The 22,570-nt window shown below is 37.1% G+C and overlaps 1 protein-coding gene across 1 annotated transcript in view; it reads left to right on the top strand.

The window, feature by feature from the left end:
* Window positions 1-22,570, top strand: part of cog6 (component of oligomeric golgi complex 6) — a 73,733-nt gene that overhangs the window by 46,683 nt on the left and 4,480 nt on the right. The window contains exons 13-18 of the mRNA XM_088639543.1: window positions 253-370; window positions 4,659-4,790; window positions 5,726-5,893; window positions 9,404-9,511; window positions 18,283-18,336; window positions 18,489-18,568. Of these exons, the coding sequence (XP_088495669.1) occupies window positions 253-370; window positions 4,659-4,790; window positions 5,726-5,893; window positions 9,404-9,511; window positions 18,283-18,336; window positions 18,489-18,568 (660 nt within the window). The remainder of the gene's footprint in view (window positions 1-252; window positions 371-4,658; window positions 4,791-5,725; window positions 5,894-9,403; window positions 9,512-18,282; window positions 18,337-18,488; window positions 18,569-22,570) is intronic.

Here is a 22,570-nt window from a genome sequence, read left to right as displayed (position 1 = left end):
ATAGCATAAAATGACCATGCTGTTGAAACACAACTGTAGCTGAATCAACTTGTACACAAACATGATATGTTTCTTCCACAGGATTTCCTCTTCTATAAGTTCAGCATTCCAGGTTTAACGGAAGCAAAGGGAGACCCCTGTTGATATAGTTCAGTAGTTTCTTCAGCAAAACCTGCTTTATTTTTTAAGTGGATGAGGAAAGCAGTGACAGACCGACTAAAGGACTTGGTGTCCTTTTATTTCCTCTTACAGTGGCATTGTGGGAACCAGTGCAGCGACTCTTCTCATAACCATTGAAGAGATGCACATCCTGAGCAAGAAAATGTTCTTCAACAGCCTGAGCCTGCACGCCAGCAAGCTGATGGATAAGGTGGGTAACAGATCAGCTTAAAAAAGGTTGTGGTCAGGCAGTGGTGAACCACTGTGTGGTGTTCATTGGCATAATCATGTCTTAACATCTCATCATGGCAGTATAACTAATCCTTCAACAGAGAAAAAATTCCAGATTACTGTTTTTCTAGTTCTGCTTTGGGGAGTCTTGCTTCTAAATATAATTTTGTGGAAATTGCTTAAAATCCAAGTCCATGCAGCAACTGGGAATCAGAATAGTCACCATGAACTGTTCACCAAGTCTGCGACTGCATTTCCTTTCGGTAGTGTAATAAATCCAGGCAATGGATGGGTTTTGTGTGATCATTGTGACATATTTAAAAACTGAAGTATAGTACAATTTTGACAGTCTTATGGAAAATGTATCTATTTTTAATGAAAATGTGGCTACCAGTTTATTGGAGTGCATATACAATTGTGGAATTGCATATTGGTGTAGTGGACAGGTTCTTAGTTGTTATGCTTCTGTTGTATTCCAAAAAGCATGCTTCCATAAAATCTTGTTAATCTGCAGAAATTCAGAAATTTAAACCCTGAGAGAGAGCAGCACAGAGGTGCAGTGGTTAGCATTGATACCTCTAAGCCCTGGGGCCCTGGGTTCAATTCCAGACCTGGGGTGTTGTCTGCGTGGAGTTTGTCTGTTCTCCGCATGTTTGTGAGGGTTTCCTCCAGGTGCTCTGGTTTTCACCCAAGGTCCCAAAACATACTGGCAGGTTAATTGGCTTCTAGGAATATTGGTCCTGGTGTGAACATCTACGTGCCTGTCTGCACTGCGATGGACTGGTGTCCCATCCAGGGTGTACCCTGCCTTGCCCCATTGCTTGCCGGGATGGGCTCCTGCTCCCCCGTGACCCTGAATTAGAAAAAGCGATTAAAAAATGGATGGATGGAAAACCTTGAGAGTAGTGAAAAATATTATTACAGTCTTCTACCCTGTGGGTTTAGGAGGATGGTTCTTATTGTTCTGTCATTCTTGGAAATCATGCACTGCAGATAAAAAAAATAACACATGCCAGTGTAGAATTCATGAATTATCGCTCTGGTGTGAAAATATTTTCTTCTTGAAATGCTAAGGAAATTCCTAATTTTTGAGTAGTCTGGCCTGCTTCTCAAAGCAGCGTCACAGAGCTGCAAGCCAGCTACTGATTACTGAAGCATAGCCAGGAATAGTTGATCTCGGCTGTCTTTTTATGTTAAAAAAGCTTATGTGATTGTGAAAAACAGCCATGAAAATGTAGTGTTCTGTGGATTTCGTAACTTTGAATATTTAACAACATACCTTTCAGAACAAATGAAATACAATGCAGGAGGATTTTACTGGCTAATTAGTAACTAGACACCAGTTATATGAAATAAATATTAGATATTTTTATTTCATTGTTTGGAAAAAAAAATTCCAAGACCATGTAGCACAAACGTTTATTGAGTATAAATTTGCAATTTGCAATAAATTGTCAAAAGTTGAAAATGCAATTAAAGTTAATTTTGACATACGCTTGTTAACATTAAACATAATAAAAGTATATTATACTAATTATGTATAGCTCAATCATGTGTGGTGCATTTGATAAAGCAAAAAAAAAAAACATTTTCTGCAAAGAAGCAGTAGTTGTTCCAAGGTTTTACTCAGATTTGACTTCTTTCACCCATAAAAGTGTTGTCTGAGTATTCAAGATCCAGATTAAAACCATTCACTTGAAAAATATCCCCACATGATCTGTAATTCTTTTGTGAGGTGCTATATATACAATAAATTTACAGAGAAATATTAAAGCAGGAAACATTATTTTGTGCTTAGCACCTCTGTGGTTATTTTTAAGCTTTCTTCTTCTTGGTGCTTCTTTTTTAAAGCTAGCAAAACAATGACAGTTTTTACAAATTCACATAATATCAAATTAGTTGTTCTGCCTATGACCTGTTGATTGTGTTCTTTGTATAACTGGGGGATATAAAGCTTAAATGAGTTTATTTCAGTCAATATTAAATGAGGGTAATTCTAAAACCCTAAAACCACAACTGCATCTTATTTTGTCAAAGGTAATTATGGAACCTTTTTGATTAAAAGGTAAGTGTTTCATCACAGTTTTTTGAAAAAAACTCATATATATAGAATGCATAAACAGAGCCTAATCTGAACTATATACCTTGAGAAAGAGAGAATGATTCTTAAAGTGTTAAGGCATTCCTTTCTAAAGAAGTTCAATCACCTGCCCTGAAAATGTGGAAAGAAAAGCTTAACACTAAATTTGTAAGGGTCTTAAAAATACAGATGTAAAGCTTAATATCGACAAGCTTTATCTTAAAGTGGTTAATTATCTAGAGTACCTTGACTGCCACTTACCAGGGTGAATGTGTTTCAGTAAACATCCATGTTAAATGGTTAACAATGACATGTAAGTCAAGTTTTGCAATCAGTATTGTAACACTTCACAGATTAATAGTTTTATTACGGATGCAGTATTCCTATGTTAAAAGAAGTGATTTAAGATGGTGTTAAAAAGACTAAATATTTTCTACAGAAATGGAAAGGCGGGTGGACAGTCAACTGTCCTTGCTGCAGTGTAATATAATACAATATAATAATATTGTATAATAATATTGAGAAAGAATGGAAAATAAATTAAGGGAGCTCAACTTTTAAAATCAGGTTTTTTTTAGCAGGAGATATGCCTTGTAAACATATGGAAGCTGACACGTACACAGATTAAGTGTGAGCTGGAATAAAAAAAACAGTATCTGTCTTCCAGGCCTAAATTATTTCCAAAATATCCCTGAACACGGCCCAGTTTCTATCTGAGAACAGGCTGTTAAGTGAATGATCAATACCGGTTGCTACCTGTTGCCAAGAAGGTCTTCATTCAGTGCTGCAGAAAGAATTATCCCCTTAACGTGGTGATAATCAAATTGCAGGACATCAGAAAGAAATTTATGACTTTCAAACAAAACTAAAAATAATACTCAGAACACTGTTTCCTATGATTGCTCCTATAATTTTACGAGGGCTTGACAGGATATTGAAGGCTAGAAGTATTTTTAAATTCACCACTAAAGAAATAAGTGGCTTATTGGGAATCTGGAAGTTTTTCTACTGTGGGCAAAGGTAAATGTTAAAGACTAATGTTAGACACGGATGGTTTTTTTATCTACTTTTGTAAAAAAACAGAAATGTTTTCCGAACAAGAAACAACCTTCCAACTACTTATAAAATTTCATGATGGACTTTTCTCAAGTACGACTAGCAAGCATTGCCCTACCTTGGTGTCTTGCCTCTCTGTGGAATTCTTTTGAGTATAGCATGCCTCTGTTATTTGTAAAACTTCATATAGTCTAATGTCACTTTATGTGAGTAATTTATGTGTATACTGTCATTGTTGCTAAGTTTTATGTTATGTAGCAGAGCTGGAGGTTTACACACCCACATTAAATCACTATGCCCAGGGTTCCCATGTGGCTTTTATGCATTTTTATGCATTTCTATAAAACAAAAACTATTAAAAAGAATAGCATCTATTCTGTATGTCCAGCCTTTGAATGCCTGAGCCTAAGAGCAAAATGACAACTTTCTGAAATCTTCCTGTTAGTGTTATTACTTAAATATATAAGAATGATTGATAATGTTTTGCTGTGGAGGTGGGTGAATCAGTGTAATAACGAAGATAAATTTCACACGGATGCTGGTCCGTTTTTCCACTGAAGACAAATATGATGGGATAACTAAATTAATAAGATTGATTTAGAAGCCAGTTTTCCCACAGTGCAGATCCAATTCAGCACTGCCAGTAAAGGTGAATTCTTAATACTTATTCTAAGCAAAGCTAGAAAAGAATATGTCTTAAGCCTTATTTTCAAGTAGCATTTCAAAAGATTTATCTAACATCACAAGAAGTGTGTGCTACTGCATGTCAGAATGTTACTTATTTATAACAGTATGGAACTTGGTGTTTTTCTTTGGGTATCTGAATGAAAGAGCACCCTCAGATTATTTAAAGAAAAAAAAAAGCCCAACCAGAATACAATATCCAGCAAGCAGGAAAACATTACTTGAAAAAATCAGATTTTACAGTCACATGCAAGGACATATCCATATCAATGAAGACCATGCATTTTCATCATCAGCACCAGTGGCTAAATATCGGCCTACCTAATATTACATTTAAAACAGCCAGGAAAAAATATTGTTTCATCCCATTATCAAGATTTCCTGTGATTCAGTTTGCTTGTAATGCTCATGAAAGTGCAGAAGAAGTTATTCCAGTTTCCTTCTCCAGGTTGAATTGCCTCCTCCTGACCTTGGGCCCACCAGCTCTCTCACCCAGACCCTGTCACTGCTGCGTGAGGTCCTAGCATCCCACGATTCCTCTGTTGTGCCACTAGACGCCCGTCAAGCAGACTTTGCACAGGTGCCTGATATATGCTCATTGGTATTGCCTTCCTATTTGATCTTCATGATGAAAGTAACTGTGCGAGATTGTCAAAAAGTGAAAATGGGTTTTGCTGCTGCTGTAAATACAACATATTGTATTTAAATATCATATTGATAAATACAGCATATCCATACTTCCAAATTTCTCCATTTGTATTTCTGTTCTAACTTAAGCATTTTTTTGCTCTGATCCTCAACCTGATCATTAGAGTATTATTTGCATTTAATTGCATTATTTGTAGTTTTTGCAATGCAAATGAATCATCGTATAACAACAAATGAGAAACATGAATGCTAAATTATTTTATTTTTACTACTACTGCCGGGGTAGTAAGACTGTATGGCAGTCAGCATTGGTTCCTCTTACCATTCAGTTGTGGGTTTGATCACAAACTTCTAAGTAGAGTTTTCATGTTCTCCCTGTGTTTGTGGGGTTTTGCCTTTGGGTATTCTGATTTCTAACCACACTTCCAAAGGCATGCTGTCTAGGTAAATTGGAGACTCTTAATTATCCATGTGTGTGTCCTGTAATGAGCTGGCATCCAGGTTGTAGTCCCACCTTGTAACTCTACGCTTCCTACGAGTTGTAGTGACCCGTAACTAGGAATACGCAGGTGTGATAATGGATGGAGAGTGGGAATACACCCTGGATGGGATGCCAGTCTCATGCACAACACATGCAAAGAAACCTTCAAACACAGGGAGAACATGTAAATATCACACAGATCTGGAATTAAACCCAAGACCCAGCAGCAGTGTTATCTACCATGTCATTTTGTCTCCCTGTTTACGAATAAAAGACCTCGAAGGGGTAAACTAATCTTGCCAGTCCTGTATCACTTTAATGTTAAAAGATTTTTTGGGATGAGGTCTGTAACTTGAAGTAAATAACACTTTCTCTCTCCTTTCAAGGTGCTGTCCTGTATCTTGGATCCACTCTTGCAGCTCTGCACAGTGTCTGCGAGCAATCTGGGCACCGCTGACATGGCTACGTACATGGTCAACTCGTTGTACATGATGAAGACCACACTGGCTCTCTTTGAGTTCACAGACAAGCGGCTGGAGATGCTGGAGTTTCAGGTACTACTTTGACTTTGGACTTGGCTTGGTATCTATTTTTAGTGCCAGATTGTGTCATTTTGTTTTTTTATTTAAAATTGCAAAATTAGTAGGAATGAGTCAATAGTTTTTAGTACTTATCTGTCCTGAGTTCCACTGTGTGGTGATTTGGTGATTTGAAATGATGAAATAAGAAATTGGAGCAGTTAATTCACAGAGTTCTTTAGGGCAGCTAGGAATTTAACACAACAAATGGTGATGTACAAACAGATGTTGAGAGCACACAACGACAATTTTGTTAAAAAAATAATAAAATGTGCCAAGTAAACGAGTATGTAAAATCAAACTTGCCATGATAGATGCAAATGGCTGATCTATCACATAAATTACAAGAAACTCGTAAAAATACAGGGTTATACAGTATATGTTGGTCGATGTGGTCAATCATGTAATAATCAGTGTCAACATTCATAATCACATGAAAGTGTATTTGCTTTATAATTTAAACTTTATTGATTATATACCAGTTTAATGTTTTTACTCTTGAGTGTAAAAATGTGAATGTTGAATGTACAGTCATCCTAATTGTGAATGCTTGACTATGTAAAACTCTGATGAGGTTATAAAAGTTCCACATTGAGAGGAACAGCTGGATTCATGTCAGTTTGTCCTCTACTCTTGGTACAGAGCCAGTGGACAAGGGCAGGATTTTGTGCGTCGTTTCACACTGAAGTCAGGTCTTCCATTGGGGCATGTACAAAGTTTCAGAGAATTTGGTTCCCTGTGGAGAATCTTAGAAAGTCTGCTCTCCTATATTTTGGAGCTGCTATAATGAATATTTGTTGCTATTCAGTGGTGTCAACAAATGTCAAACTGTATTATTTCAGTGCTCAGGTGAAATTACAGTTGAGACCTCATCAGAGCCTCTTCCTCTGCCAAGGAAGATTTGGGCACAGTTCTGGTTTACATAAATCCCTCTGCCCCACCCTTACTTTGTAAACTAAGTTTTGATGCTGTTATGGTTCAGACAGCAGTAGTCACAGTCACAATGACAGGTTGCTAGGATCTTAGAGAGCACTGAAATTGCTTGTGCAACACCTTTTAATTCATGTCAATGGGTAGTGATTGGTTGTGATGTTATCAGGTGTAGTGGGCATCCCTCATTTGTGGATCATGGGGTCCCGAAGTGCCTACTTCTTGAAGCTTCAGATTAAGAGGTGTCGATTTGAGCACTTGATTGCTGGAGGTATTTGGATGGGCCCAATTTATAGTGGGGAGGTTCAGCGTTGGAGAGCCAAGACATCCTGCTTTCCATCCCACGAGTCACATATCGGCAAGAATACCGAAGATATTTTCATACTGAATACTCAAAGGAGTAAAGTCATTTTTAATTTTCAATTACAGGGAGGGGGAAACCATTATTATAATCTTTCTGAACACTTAATTCTTAACATAGTGTTGCTGGTACAATTCCAGGATTCTCCAGTTTTGCCTTTGTTTTTGAACATCTGCTTAAAGGTTCATTTCAACCTTTTCCTGCTGTCTTGTAGAATTGCTATATTACAGCATTGATTTGATGGAAATATTAGACTACAACTGGAAGTTTGGCAAAGAGTAAAGCTCTTTTTGTTCTTTTTTCAGTACAAAAATTGAATGTAAGGCTCCTGATTGAAGTTATCCAAAAAAAGAAGTGTGCTTACCTACTATACATAATGATATGTATAGTGCTATAGATAATGATAAAGATAAAGTGCACTTCTATAGGGAGCATATATCCTAGTTATTACGTTTAATTTATTTTAGATGGTGAGTTAAGTATCAAATGGAGGATAGTTACAAAACCTTAACAGTCATTTACAGCAAATCTTATGTGCCATGCAACCTTGAAAAAAGAAAAATACAACTCCCAAGTTGCAAGATAAAACCGAAATGTGTCAATTGCCTGAAGGCACTTGTAAATTAACCTGCTGAAAGATTTATGTGACAGTTTACAACTCATGTTAATAAGAAACGGGTGTAAACTACATGATGGTGAATATTTTATGAATGTCTGCGACTGATGACATCCTGTCCTGACTCGTGGCTTTTACGTACCCAGCTCAAGCAGTTTCCTGGCAGTTCTAGCCCAAGCAATAGATTGGCACAGCCTGAATGTTGTTTTTTTTCTCCAATAAAATGTGCAAAAATATTTTTATCATCTCAGTTCCTCAAATTTACCATTGATGGTTGTTAATCAAGTTGTTTCATGGCCATAACGCAGTCTATGTTCGTAACATGCATTTACTGTTTGTCTAAGATGCTTACAGCTTTTCACTGCAGTGTAGATTACATGGTTTGTGTAAAGTGTTCATCTATGTGACAAATATTGTATTATACTGTAACTGCATTAACTCACACAGCTGATCTTTAAACAGGAAGGTGATAACTGGTTTAGACCTCTAACAATGTCATGACCTTAACAGAGGAGGAAGTTTTGGACTTTTGAAGGCTGTGAAACATTTCCAGTTTCAAACAACTGATGATAATTGTTAAAATTTCCTTGCATCTTTGTTATACCCAATTTATTTGACATGGAATTGTATTACTTCATAAGTAATCTTTATAAACAGAATATAATCTTAGATTCCTTTGCAATGATTTACGTAGAGTTGAGCTCTTAATTTACAGTGAATTGAACACAGTACATGGGAGACTCTATTAATAATGCATGTTCTCAGCTACATTAAAGGAAATGTGCTTTGGGGAACTTCTGATCAGCTCATTCAGTAAAGGTGACAGCCATTAGCCCAGCTTCAGCCTAAGCTTCACTTGTCAACATCAGGGCTTTCTAATAAGTTGACTGTCATTCCCAACGGTGAACTGGCCAATCACTGCCTGGGTAGGCTTGTGTCAGACAGAATATCCTTTCCTCCCTGCTTATGAACAACACCTGGGGCCGTCTTCCTTCTTGCAAGCTTCCAGTACTGGCAGTGAGAGAGACTTCTCATTCTCCCATAGGACATTGTGGAGTTTGATGCCTGTCAGGTAGAAAATAGGTGTGACTGGTGTCTATGTTGGACAAGTATAATACTGGACTGAAAAAAAACAAGTTTATGAGAAAACAATTGGGGATACCAGATGTTTATGGTTTAAAATATAAATATTAGAAACGCAACAAATGACTATTGGAACTGGTAGTCATTTTTGGGGCATTTTAAAGGAGACCATTTTTAGAAAATAGTTTGTAGTTCCTGTTTTGTGATTTCCATAGCTGGTGTGCAACATTCAGTGACTGCATTGCCCTGGCTTATAGATGCTCATGAAAAACAGGTCCACTCTTAGGCTGTGCTCAGTGTTGTTCAGCCTGTTCTTCTTACTCGGTTTTATTTTGGTTAGATTAATAAGGACCTCATAGTTCTTCATTCCCTTGTGCTCTCAACTGAGGTTGGATATTGAAGAAACTGGAAATAGGGTTTTTGGGGGTTTTTTTTCATATGGAAGGAGATGCAGAGGAGAGTGTTCACAGTGCACATTTCTGCTTGATCTTCACAGATTGAAGCTCACTTGGATACCCTGATCAATGAGCAGGCTTCCTATGTTCTAACCAGAGCGGGTCTGAGCTACATTTACAACTGTGTGCAGCAGCATAAACCTGAGCAGGTGAGCAACCCATGGCAACTACTACAAATCCTACTCTTGGAAGTCACCAGGGTTCATCAGAGATGAGCTGATTTATAACATGTAAATTGTTAAATGTATTGTGCTCTCAACTGTCATGGTGGGGTTGATTTCACAATTAGTGTGTAGAATTTGAAAAAGCCAAAGCCTAAGCTATTGACCTCTCTTCTGAGGCAAGTCTGCAAAGGTAATATATACTAAAATGCTACTTTCATGGGAAGAGATTGGAGGACTTGTGACTTGAATATACTTGTGCAGTTTATTTTTCATTACACAGAATGGGTTTCCTCATACGAAGATGTTATACAACTTTTTGAAGCTTTTATTTCATTTAGGCGAGATGGATGAATAACAGAAGCTTCGGAGTGATGGTACTAGGCCCTCTTACATGGCAGAATGGAGTGGCCCAGCTGTTTCTGTAGAAGGGCCTATATTATTTGTGTGGCCTCTCTTTAGGTCCACAGTTGCCATGGAGACCTTTTGACCAAGTTATAGATACAAAACCCTGCTCTATTAATGTCCCCCTCTTCATTGTACTCTTTGTAGTAGTATAAAAGACAAAGAGAAAGTAATACAATGGAGCTGTCTGTCTTGTTTAAAAATAAATGACTTTATTATTAATTGGATTTATCCAGTTTTTATGAGCTTTCAGAGCTTTTCACACTTTTTTGACGCTGGAAAAATAGGAACATTCAGAACTCCCAGCATAATTGTTCATAATATAGTCATTTAGCGGATACTTCTAAGCAGAGCACCTAATAAAAACTAGGGAGTGGAGTATATATCAACATTCCCTACTGCAGAGTAACTAAGTAGTTCATTTATTTGTCTTATCTAAAGGACAGAGCACAAAGAAGTGAGGTGACTTGTTAAACATAATACACAGTTAGTGACCGAGCTGGTAGTTGAACTTGTAAGTAATAACCTACCTCAACCACTGCTGATATTGATGCATAGTTCCCTCCCCAGTTCCCATGTAAGTCACTCCTTGAAGAGGGACTTGGAGTACCCCTTTAAGAGCACTGAACTTTTATTTAAATGCTTGTTTGTGAACTGTGGAACAAATACATTGGTTTGAATAAATGCATACCTCCTCTTTCAAATTACACAGAAGACCGGATGCACCAAAGTGATGATATTCCAGACAAGATGACACTATCAGTGCTATATCAGCACTATGACACTATAAAGAATTATGATCTATTGTAACATTTATTTCTTAAAAGTGCATTTACTTATAAAACTTTGGCATCTAGTTAATGCAGTTATAATTGTGGGTTACGTTTTATTTTAGTTGAGGTTCAGTATGTTTTGAATGAGGCAAATTAATTTAATCCCAAATCAAGTTTACATTTTAGTTCATTTGTAGTTTCATGCAGACCACAGTTCTGTTACTTGGATATTGCACTTTTCTGAAAGAACTGTGCTGTCTTGAGATGTCACGGAGAGTATTTTGTGTGATATGCCCGTTTATTGGTTTGTTTGATACTTGCATCAGATAACAGTGGAAACAGAAGAAGGAGCCACAAGGACATTGTGTATTTGTGTGGACAGCACTGTCCTTTAGTGTGAAATTCATATATGAAGCACAGAAAAATATTTAAGAGAGACCAGTATTACAGAGGTATGGCTTTTATTGTACCACTTTACCACGGTAACTATGTTGTCGTGTAGCCATTCCTCACAAGGACGTTATGAGAGAGGTTTGAATATCAGTATGTTTGAGTACAGTCAATACCCTTATTACTGATATTTGACTTGTTTCCTAAACAAAGTTGACATTATGTTGGGAGTTCTGTCATGCCATGGTGATTGTTCACGTTTGTTAATTATTTTATACAGTACCATTTAATATAATTTATTATATAATATAATAATTTTCCCCCTAAAAACCAATAAACAAATTGAACATAAATCACTTTAAATGTATGGTGACTTGAAAAAGTCTTTTTTATACTTTATTATACTTCAAGGTACACATGCTACAATAATACACTATGTACATGTAATTCTGTACATCAGGTGCATGTAAGTGACTACAGCAGTACGTCCTTGGTGTTTGCAGTTTGGTTTACTCCTTGGATTTCCAAGAGGGTTAGAATACATAAGAGTTACATATTTGCCAAAATCGTTTATGTATCTTATGTATGTAGCAATGTTTTGGTATTAATGTCTTATGTATAAGTCAATACTTTATTTAATCCAAAAAGTTCAACATATGCAGGATAAATGTTTTGAAAGGAGATTTAAAACAACACAGTTCAACTACTGGTAACATACAACTAAGAGGAATAAATACCATCTAAAGGTGTCAGTCTTAATGAAATTTCTATCCCATGTTAAATACAGTATGTGTCATTAAGAATGAATTTGCACCAAAGTTGCCCATCAGTTCCTGTTTTGTTACTGCCAGGGAATCATGTCACTGCCTAGCAATGATTCTGAGGCAGACATCTACGCTAACATCCAGGCAGTGGGACTGGTCACAGCTGCTTTCAGAGCCAGTGAAACCAAGGCGACAGTGCGTTGTTAGGAGCGCACTTTGTCTTTCCCACACACCAGCTGAGGAATGGAGAGCTCGCTTTCAGAGCTGTACCCTGGGGGTAAAAATGAAATTGCAGCTGCAACCCAGGCTTGCTGTGGGCATTGGTACCTCAAAGGGCACAATGCTGCTGTTTGTTTCAGTCCCTAAAGGAAGCCTTAATTCCCTTAACTCAGTGATAGAACTCTGGCAACTGAAAGGAGCATTGCAATACTACAGCAATGGAGATACCCCTCATACATACAGTATTTACAGATTTTGACCTTTCGCAATTAAAAATGCTCGGCTTTTCCTTAACTTTGCTGCTGTGACCCACATAAACAGAAGAAAGAACGTTCAGACAATTCCTAACCTTGTATTGGCGTTCCTGGACTGTTGTACCCCATGTTTAAAAATGTTTCCCACCTATAGCTTCAGGGAGCACAAGTGTCAGTTTATATGTTTCCTACTGATCCACAATGCTCAGACTGGCAAATTGGCATGGTGGGTACCGAAATCACCATTATTACTGGTGCTTATCTTGTTTGACATCTCTACCAATGGAACAAGTAATAGGTTTATTATCTACCATTTATCTACCAATGTGCTAGTTTTGCATCCACCATTTTGTAATTCTTCCAGAAGGAGCAGTACTTTGTTCAGTTAGTTTTAAAAAGTACTGTTTTTAAAAGTTAGTTGTAAAAGTAATGTGTGTGTATTCATTGCAAATATAAAAATATCTGTTTGGATTCAGATAAATCCTATTTATGCAGCTGTAGCTATGCATGATGTGGTGTCCTGTCATCAGAAACAAAAGTGCTTATTGACTTCTGCGTGTCCCTCCAGTGACTGTAGATGTTTAAAGTGAAATTTATGGTGAGCCATTAGTTGGGCATTTTCACTGGATGTCACACAATTCCTTAAAGTCTTAGAACAGCACCTCTTATCCATTATCAAAAGGATCTGGACACGAAATGAGGAAGGAGGTCTCTCCTTACTTCGAAGTTCACATGGCTAACGGTTGGAATAATTTAAGAAAATTTGACCTTGTTGCGTTAAAAAAAGACAAATTAAAACTGAAATTTTGGTTTAAGGTGGGTGGTTATTTTTGATATTTTAAGCTGCAATGTAATAAATCGTCTATGAGGCTCAAAGCAATCTGCCGCAGTCACCCATATTTACCCTATCTGATGATATCACGCCATTGCAAGGCCCAAGCCACTTCAAAGGGAAAATCTCAAAGAGGACACAGCAGGCCAAAACAAACTGTACTTTACTTGTTATATTTTTAACAGCTTCGTGTTTGGAGCTTCGAAAAACAGCTCTGTTGTGCTGATCAATAAATTTTGTGGTTTTTAAAGTGTTTAAAAAATCTTTTCTGAAAAGTTTAAAAATGGATAGTACATGATTTGAATGCTTTTTAAAGACTCAAAATAAGCAAATAAACTTTAGCTGATTTATGTTTAGAACAAAAGGACCTTTCAACTGTACACTTCTGTTGTTGAATGTCTTCATGAGATTAGTTTAGTGAGCAAAAGTAGCCCACTGCAGCAAATGGGTTTTAAATTAAAATAGTATATCCACTTCTTTTTTATGGAAAGTAATCTTAAATAATTATTACAGGCATTTGCTTTCAGATGTCACTTAAATCACTTCTATACTTGAAGGCATTTGAGATCCTGCTTGAGTTTTTTTATTTTGTCACTTGCCAGTTATTATTAATCGGTTTCAGATTTTTTTGGGTCATTACTATTCATTTAGTGACAATTTCCCCTATGTTCTGCAATAGCCTATGGTTTTTGACTTAAACAGAATTATCAGCCGGACTGTTGCTAGGTTGGTGTTAGCTTTGTGTCATTTTATCATTGAGATTTTTCTTACTAGCTAACTTCTTTTAGTTCTCTAGAAAAGTATGTCTTTGAATGTCTGAGACATTACTTTTTCTGGCATTTTTGCCATTGGTGTCCAAGTTGCTCACATGACTACAGTAGTGCAGTAATGGCATGTTTCATTAGTACCAGAACCAGAATGTAAAATGAGATGGGAGTGCAAAATGTCTGTATGAGTTATGAAATGTGTAGTTGGTCTTTCTGGTGAGGATTTAAATCATAGCAATTATGACAAAATAAAGGGACAGTGTACTGTACTTCAGATAGTGCCACCATGCTCGCATGAGACCACAAACAGCATTTTTCTGGGTACTAAAGCCAGCTATGCAGGCCCTTGCCATTCCACAACATGTTGTGCCCCTAATCCAGTGGTTTTCACTAGGGGGTCCACGTCTTATGTTAGCTTGTCCTGAAGTAATCAGAAAGGATATTGAATGGTAAGTTTCAAAAGCAGGCCAATCTTGAATCTGCCGTCTTTAGTTTTTAATATACAGTATATGTAGGACAGGACCTTTGGTTAAACCCCCCTATGCAACTGAGACCCAGACCTGCATGAATTGCAGTGCATTTCTTTGGGTGTGGAAAACCTGATGTGGTATATCGGTCTCACTGCTGTGAGAATTTTGCCTGGAAAATGTGGAAATTACTGAAGGACCACAAATGGTCCTTCCCCTATAGGCCCCAATGTGACAGACCAATCTTTTCTAGCACACAGTGCCTTTGAGACCACCCAGAGGTTTGGACTAAGAGACGCCACATTAGATAGACTAGCTCTTTGAGAAACAGACACATCTTTGTCAGTTTTGAGGCAGTAGCTGTGACAATGTTTTTTTTTGGTACTATCTGAGCTTTTATTAGTGGTATGTGACCTTGGCATGCCTTTCGTTCCTTGGCATGCTGTCACCGTGCCTGTGCTTTTCCTGGCTGAGCAGCTTTTTTCTTGACATTGTTGTACTGGCAAGGATTACAGCAGGCAGTGACCCTCTTCTCTGCATCTTTTGCACAGAAAGAGTGGCAAATGGGCATTTTCCTGAAATAGGGAGTGGAATTAGACAAAGCTAAACGCTAGGTGTAGCACCAATTTCAAAGTGGGCTGTTATTACCTATCTGTATGATTAAGTCTTGCAGAACAGTATTTTTCTCTTGAGTGCTTAGAAGTGCTTCTGGATAGTCTGTCTATTCAAAGGCAGAGGGTGTCTTTCCATTCCCCGAGTTCAGTATGGTTTAATTCCAGCCTCTAATCTGAAGGTGTTGCTGAATGACAGAAGGCTTGAATTCAACTGAAACTGGTTGTGTGCAACCAAGCCGGATAAGTTCCTGTCATGGGGTGACAGTACTTCAATTATACACCTCAATCGCAGCTCAGTTTTTAATTACTTTAGTTTAAAAACCATGTTAGTTTAGTTTAAAAACCATGTGGGTAGCCAGGCATTCATCGTACTGTTTGGGAAACAGTTATAATCAGGGCCTTTTTGGAATATTCTGTGATTTTAAATAGTGTCATCTCTTAATAGCAATTAAAAATAGCATCAGAGGTGAAACGTACTGTAGTTTGAGTCGATTTCCAAAACCGCTTCTTCATCACCTGGTACAGATACCTCCCTTTGAGGCGTGTGCTGCTAATTTTAACCCAGATAACACTCTTAGCGTGATTTTTCAAGCAGCCAGCATGAAAGGGTAATTACCTTTCCAGCGAATGTTCAAACAAATTAGGAATGGAAATCATTATCGATGTTTGAATAGGCCCTTCTCCAGCAGCCCTATAATGCGTCATTTATGAGTTTCATTTTGCAATTTGTCGGTTAATAGGTAATTACCCTGCAAGAGTTTTGTGTAACCTCCTACTGTATATGGTGCATAATAATACAAAACCTCTTATTGACATGGTTTTCCTTACAGGTCCATAGTATAAAGTAGACACTGATATTCTGAACTTAAAAGTCATATAATGAGCCAATACTAGGATACTCTGATCACAGCTTTAATAATTTGAGGGGCAGAGCACAAAAGGTGCTGAAAATTATTCCTTGAAGTACATTTGTGCTTAAAGGCTGAAATGGCCAAGATAGCAGATTTTTCATTAGAGATAATTGTTGGAACAGTTGTATTTAAGGCACACGAATCACCCTGAAGGTCCTGGGAATTGTGTGCATTGATCTTTAACAAATTAAGAAGAATCTCATACTGAAGACCTTGAGGGTCTATGAATCCTCTGGTTTTGTTCCTCCGCAGAAGGGGTTGAGTCCACAAGGTTACAATAAAAAGCACACTGCAGACACATAGTTTGAAAGTAAAATATAATGTTCAGAGGAGATGGAGACCAAGAACCATATTATTTGCTCTTAACTGTTATTGGTTAAAGGTTTCTCTGTAGGTTACTGTTATGATATGATATCTGTCTCCATTTTAAGAGTGCTCTAAAGACATTGATGAGTTTTAATGGCAGCCTAAAGTATCCCCCTTTTTCTTGGAAATCTTGACACTTGGAGATGTTTATTGTCTAGTAAATTAATAAATCAATAAGTGAACTTAGGATGTTTAACGCGCTGTGCTATTAGGCTAGTACAAGAACAAAGGCTCTCGATTTATATGGAAAATGTCCATGTAAGAAAACCATTTCAGTTTGAACATGGAAGGCTTTAATGAGATTTGAACGTACAATTCTCGTTATGGTTTAACATAAAAGTTAATTCAACAAGGACAAATCGAGATAAAAAGTGTCTGTATGAAATGCGGACACTGTTATCTAAGGTTACACCACATTGCTCTGAACACATTATACCTGTTTTAGAAATGCTGCACTTATTTCTACTTTATTTGTGCTTTTATGGTATTTTTAGATTGTGTATATGCCTTCATAAATATTTCCAGTCAGAAGCTTTCTTATGAAGTAGACAAAACATTTTGGCTATAGGAGTTTCTGTTCAATGGGAATGTGGATTGAATGTAAAATCTTTGGATAAGTTAATAAAGAGAGGAGGCTATTTGGCCTATCTTGATTTGTATGGGTGTTGAGGCTTATTTATTGAAGGATTCCATTCAGCTTTTTATTTGAAGAATCCCATGGTACATAGGTTGCCTGTTTTTTGGTGTCTCGATGATACAGCTTTTCTACGTTTTACTTGTGTTTTGGAGTTTTTCTTTTAATATTGGTCCTTTCAGTATTAGCCCTGAAGTACAGTATTTTAAATGAGTATTTAATGTAAAGTTATAATGTAATAGTATAGTTGTATTCCTGCTTGTACTTGCACAGGCAGTGTGCTGATTTGTTACAGTTAAATTTGTTGTCGGGAAACCAATCACATTGTGCAACAGCCTTTTATTTTTCAACAAAACAAATTATTTCAGCATTTTCACTTTTCTGTAAATATGCACCTTACCCTTCAAAAGTATTTCCAGGTCTGTAGATCTCTGGAAAGGACTGACCCCATATAACTGATACTACAGGATGGTTCATAATCAGAATCAGACATGAGGTTTCCATCTGGAGAAGAAGAAATAAACCTTAGAGAGCATCCTCAGTTGATCAGCTCTTTGATTTTGTCCATACCTTTTGGAATATTGAATACTTGTAATCTTTACTCTTCACAGCCTGCTATAATCAGGATCAAAGAGACTGAATATAATATTACTAGAAGTATGATTGGTACTCCACTGGTGCTTCAGGGAGAGTGACAAAGCAACAGATCCACAACTCCAATTATCTGTGTGCTTCGTACTGTATGTGCTACTAGTTTGAATCAGGTCCTTAATGGAGGAGTAGGGAGAGTGCACCTACTGTACTTCTATAAAGACCTGCATCTAATAAGTTTTCTGATAAATAGGACTGCTTTCCCTCTGTCTGTTTAGGTGTATCTCCATGCAATTAAACAATAAAGAATCTGAAGTGTTGCACAAGTAAGTCTTGATTTAGCCTCCTTTTATAACCTCTAGTGTATCTGAAGAATGTATCTTCAGTCTTTCTTTTTCTATCAATGCTAGACTGGGGCAGTATTCACAAAGCTCTACTTAGTGTTAGTTTGATCAGTCCAGTTAGAAGAGAAAGAAAATTAGAAATAAGGAAATATTTCCACATTTCAAAAAAGTCAAGTCCATTTCTGCTGAAGTGCATCATTCTCTTTTAAAGTAGAGGCTTTTGTTAAAAGAGGGGAAAACAGCCAACTGAATTTTTTTTTTGAAGGCTAGCAGCCCACTAAGAGCCAGACCGTCTTTGTGAAACTGGCCTCTGTTGGTTTTAATTGGAAGCCTGGAGTTCTTAGAGGAATAACTCAGAAACCAGCTACACTGTAGATCATGAGTATTGGTGTCGCCAATTTGAAGACAAACTTTTTTTTGTCTTTCAGGGACCTCTTGTGAACGTTCCCAGCATGGACTGCTCTTCTCTGAAAGCCGCAATGGTCAGTACAACATATATTTTCTCATCGGAGCTCAGGCTGCTTTTGTACGAGAGCAGTTTTTTTATACAAGTGTCCTTTCTAAACAACTTTGTCTGTTTACTCTTTTCAGGCCACTGTAGTGTACTCAATGATGTTTTTATGTCCATCGATAGGCTCAGTTTGATCGCTACCTGGCGTCTCCTGATTCTTTGCTGATGCCGCAACTGAATTTTCTCCTCAGTGCAACACTAAAGTGAGTACAAATGTTCTCTGAGGTCTGTCTTATATCTTTGAACTGATCCTTTCAAATATTTTTTTTTATCAGGGCTTTGTGGTTTTTACATGGCACTTTCCCTTAAGAACGTTTTTCAGTATTTACGAATGTCTCTTTTAAAATGCTACTTGCCAACAGGTGCCAGTTGAAATGGACACAAGCCTGTGAAAAATAAAATACCAGCTCAATTTAAGGCCGAGAGCAGATATGAACAACAAACTTTTGAAAGTCTGCATTAAACCGTGTCTCTTCCTACAAATGACAAATTCTCAACATAATAAATTATGTATGGTAAACATTTTAATGCTTCATTGCTACACATTACATCAGTCTCCTATACAACACAACGCATACACATGGGAAATGATTTTTAAGTGTTATTGTAGATGTGCTTTTAAATGAACAATGCATATTTCGTAAGGATGCACAGTTGCATTAAAATTTAGATCACACATTTTATGAATATGTCCTGAAGTGTGTTCAAAATATTCATTTAATTATCATTTAGAAATGTATATGATTTCAAACTAGTTGAAACAGCAGCTGATTTTATCTTGTAATTAACTAGTTTTAATATTGTGCTGGCAGCCCGTTTTACAGCAGCTTATATTTGCTATAGTGTCCTTCACAACTGTCTGCCACAGAACCCTTTACAGAATTATACTGCAGTTAACAGTATAGCGATAGTTGACTGTAGGCACAGAGGGGAGGAAAACACAAGCTCCCCGTGGGAGAAAATAAACCTCTGGGGGTCCCAGGTCTGATGTTGGCCTGTCTTCCAAGCAATTCAGGTAGAGAAGTGAGAAATTGCTGCACCAGTTGTATTGTTTTTTTATGATTTTTTCACACAGTGGCTTAGGCTTACCATATTTGGGGTTTTATTGATTTTATTTTTTATCATATACAGTATAAACATAAGGTACACACTATGACAATAAAGAGATATAGATGTATTAGCGAGATACAAATTTTCTACATAAGACTGTTTAACTCAAAAGTCTCATTTACATAGTACAGCAAACAGCAGAAAGTAAAATCTGTTAAGATGAAACAGTGCAAGGAACAGGCTAAGAAAAAGAGTGCTTGAGCAGCAGTTTAGAAAGACATATTTCAGAATCTACTTTGCATGTATGATTAAAAGACAAACTATACTTTTTTTATTGTTGACTCCAAAGACAGCTGCTCAAAGCAAAAAAAAAAAGTAATTAAAACAAGCACAAAGGCTTAGACTGTTTCATTCGCTTGTGTTTTTTACGAGAACGTCAATAGGGCAGTCCTAGTCTCTGGTACAACAGTGTGAGCACAGGCAGAGAAATCTAATAAGGACTAAGGAGATCAAACCAATTTTAAAGAAGGCATGGGGTGGCCACAACACTTTAAGAAGAAAGTGGTCATTAGCTGGGTTTCTAAATGTTACAAAAATAAATTACAGACCAAAAAGCAGCAGATTTAGTTGTAGAACATATATATTTTAAATAAATATTACTATTCTTTTGTTGGAAATAAAAATAATTCTTTATAGTTCTTGAATGCATTTTACTGTCCTTCAAGAAAAATACAGACTTGTACTTCACCTTACCATTGAGGGTGTTATCGTGATTTGTGCTATAAATATATACAGTTTTTTTGCAGGGCATAGAATTCCATAGTAAAACAGGGCTTAGTCTAAATCTAATGGGTTTATGTTGACTTGCTCATTTTAATCGTTCTTCACCCCTTAGAACTGATTACAGCTGTGACACAAATCCGTTCAAAGTTTTAAAACCCCAAAGCTTGCACTGTATTTTCTTCTAAAATTTCAAACAAATATGAAACCTACAGCTATGTATACAGTAAATGTCTTTTGATTATGTTGTTCATTAATGATTTTCCAGTACGGTCATGATTAAGAAAAGATACCGTGAAGAAAACAGAGGTGTAAACTTGTACATTAGAAGCTTGTTATATGTGTATGTATTTATTTGGTATGTGGGCATTAAAAATCATTTGAGGATCACAAAACACTTACAGTACATTTGTCTCTTGCAGTATGTTGAGTGCAGTGCTTTTGTATCTAAATATGCTCCTGATAAATCAGTGAATAGCTGCAACATGTGACTGGCATCATTACTTATTAGCTCTAGCAAATAATGGCAGCTGTGTTACTGTTAGTTGAAAGTTTTTTTCAGCCTGTGTAACAGAGCTCAATAGTTTTGTATTGCTAAACCTGCATGGCTCACAACCCTAAAGTTTATGCCAGGTTCTGTAGTGTTAAGTAGACCTAGAACATAAATCTGCTTCTGGATTATCTCAATTTAAATGTAGATATCCATTTGTATACCTTTATGAACTGGAACAATCATGGTAGAGTACCTTGCTCAAAGATATAGCATGTCCACATATGGGATTTTAACCCACAGCTCTCTGGTAATGGGACCATATAGTCCCAACTGCTACTTGACTCTGCCCCCCAGTGGTTAACTGTAAGAAATTTATGCTTTAATTTGTGCCACCTGATTGGGTTTAAAGGTACTTTGCCTTCAGGTGTCATCCTGCACTCTTTGAAGTTATTTAAGATGTTGTTGTTTGGTTTTTCCCTTTGGATTTTGTAATAAATCTAAAATTGTTAGCTTCAATAGCCTTGTTTGCTCTTGGAATCTTAGGCAGTACAAATATTTTGTTCCATTTTTAATACTCTGGAACGAAGATCGTGCTGTTTGCCGCCTGTAGCCACTAAGCCATGCACTGCTTGGCACATGGTCCATGTGCAATACAAAAACAAGAAAAAAAACTCCCTTATGTGACCATAAAACATACAGCATTGTTGTATTTGAAGCATGGACATCAAAGCCCAGTTTACCAACTAGCAAAGAGCGAAGTGACTGAAACAGTCATCAATGGCCAATTCTTGTGAACTGGGGCCGAATCCGCCTGGGTTCCCACAACAGACGTAGCGTTTCATGCTTGTAAAAGTTGTATTAAAGAGCTGTAAAAAGCCATGACACTCAGGGGGTGTGGGAAATGTCTGTCAGTGCTATTGTTGTGGCTCCTGTGGTATAAATTTTATTCTTCCAAGTTATTCAAATGTATTTAAGTCCTCTAATTATTTTTTTCTTTTTTAAACCGTCACATTCTTGTGAAAGACTTCCATTCAGTTATCGGCATTAGACGTATAGATTAATTTTGCAATAAAATAAGCACCGTAGCTATTCTCAGTCACTTTTAATCAGTTTGATATGGAAAGCAACTTGTAAACTTGTGGCCTAACGTAAAATTACTTTAGGAAACTAAGTCTCTTCTCTAGCAGCTGCAGTCACCCTGTAATGCAGCTAGGGTTCCATTGTCTTCCAGTTTAATTCCTTGGATTTGTACTGTATTTCAAACTCCATCCATACATTTTCTAACTGCTTCTTCCCACTCAGGTCAGGGGAGAACTGGAGCCTATCCCAGAGGCAAATATGGCTCGGACCAGTCCATTGCAGGGCAGACACACACTCAAAACAAGGGCCAATTTTCCCAGAAACCAGTTAAACTACCAGTATGTTTTTTGACTGTGGAAGGAAATTCACGTGAACTTGGAAAAAACATACAGTACAAACTCCATGCAGAGAGCATCCAGGGTCAGGATTTGATCCCAGGGCCCCAGTGCTGCAAGGCAGTGATGCTAACCACTGTGCCTCCATGCCACCCATACTTAAAACTGTGTTTTAATAAAGCTAGTTAGCTTTCTGATCTACAATAGATCAATTTTTTTCTGTGAAAGGGAAAAAAAAGGTTTCATTAGATTCTTTTTAGACATTAAAAAGTGCCCATAGATTCTCTGTTTTGGGAGCTGTTTGTTAATACAGAACTGAAGATAGTGTTGTATCTGGATTTCACCTTCTGTGTACTCCTGTAATTAACACTTGAGCATGGGCAAAAAGAGAAACCCTAAAAAAAAATCAGAACAAACCCTTTCGGCAATGATTTCCAATACTGAACTTTACAAAACTCTGCCTGTTC

This window comes from Lepisosteus platostomus, chromosome 7 (genome assembly GCF_059453375.1).
Source record: "Lepisosteus platostomus isolate fLepPlt1 chromosome 7, fLepPlt1.hap1, whole genome shotgun sequence".
NCBI classification, from domain to species: Eukaryota; Metazoa; Chordata; class Actinopteri; order Semionotiformes; family Lepisosteidae; genus Lepisosteus; species Lepisosteus platostomus.
The sequence above is the reverse complement of the archived record's forward strand: the minus strand, read 5'-3'. Positions and strand labels throughout refer to the sequence as shown.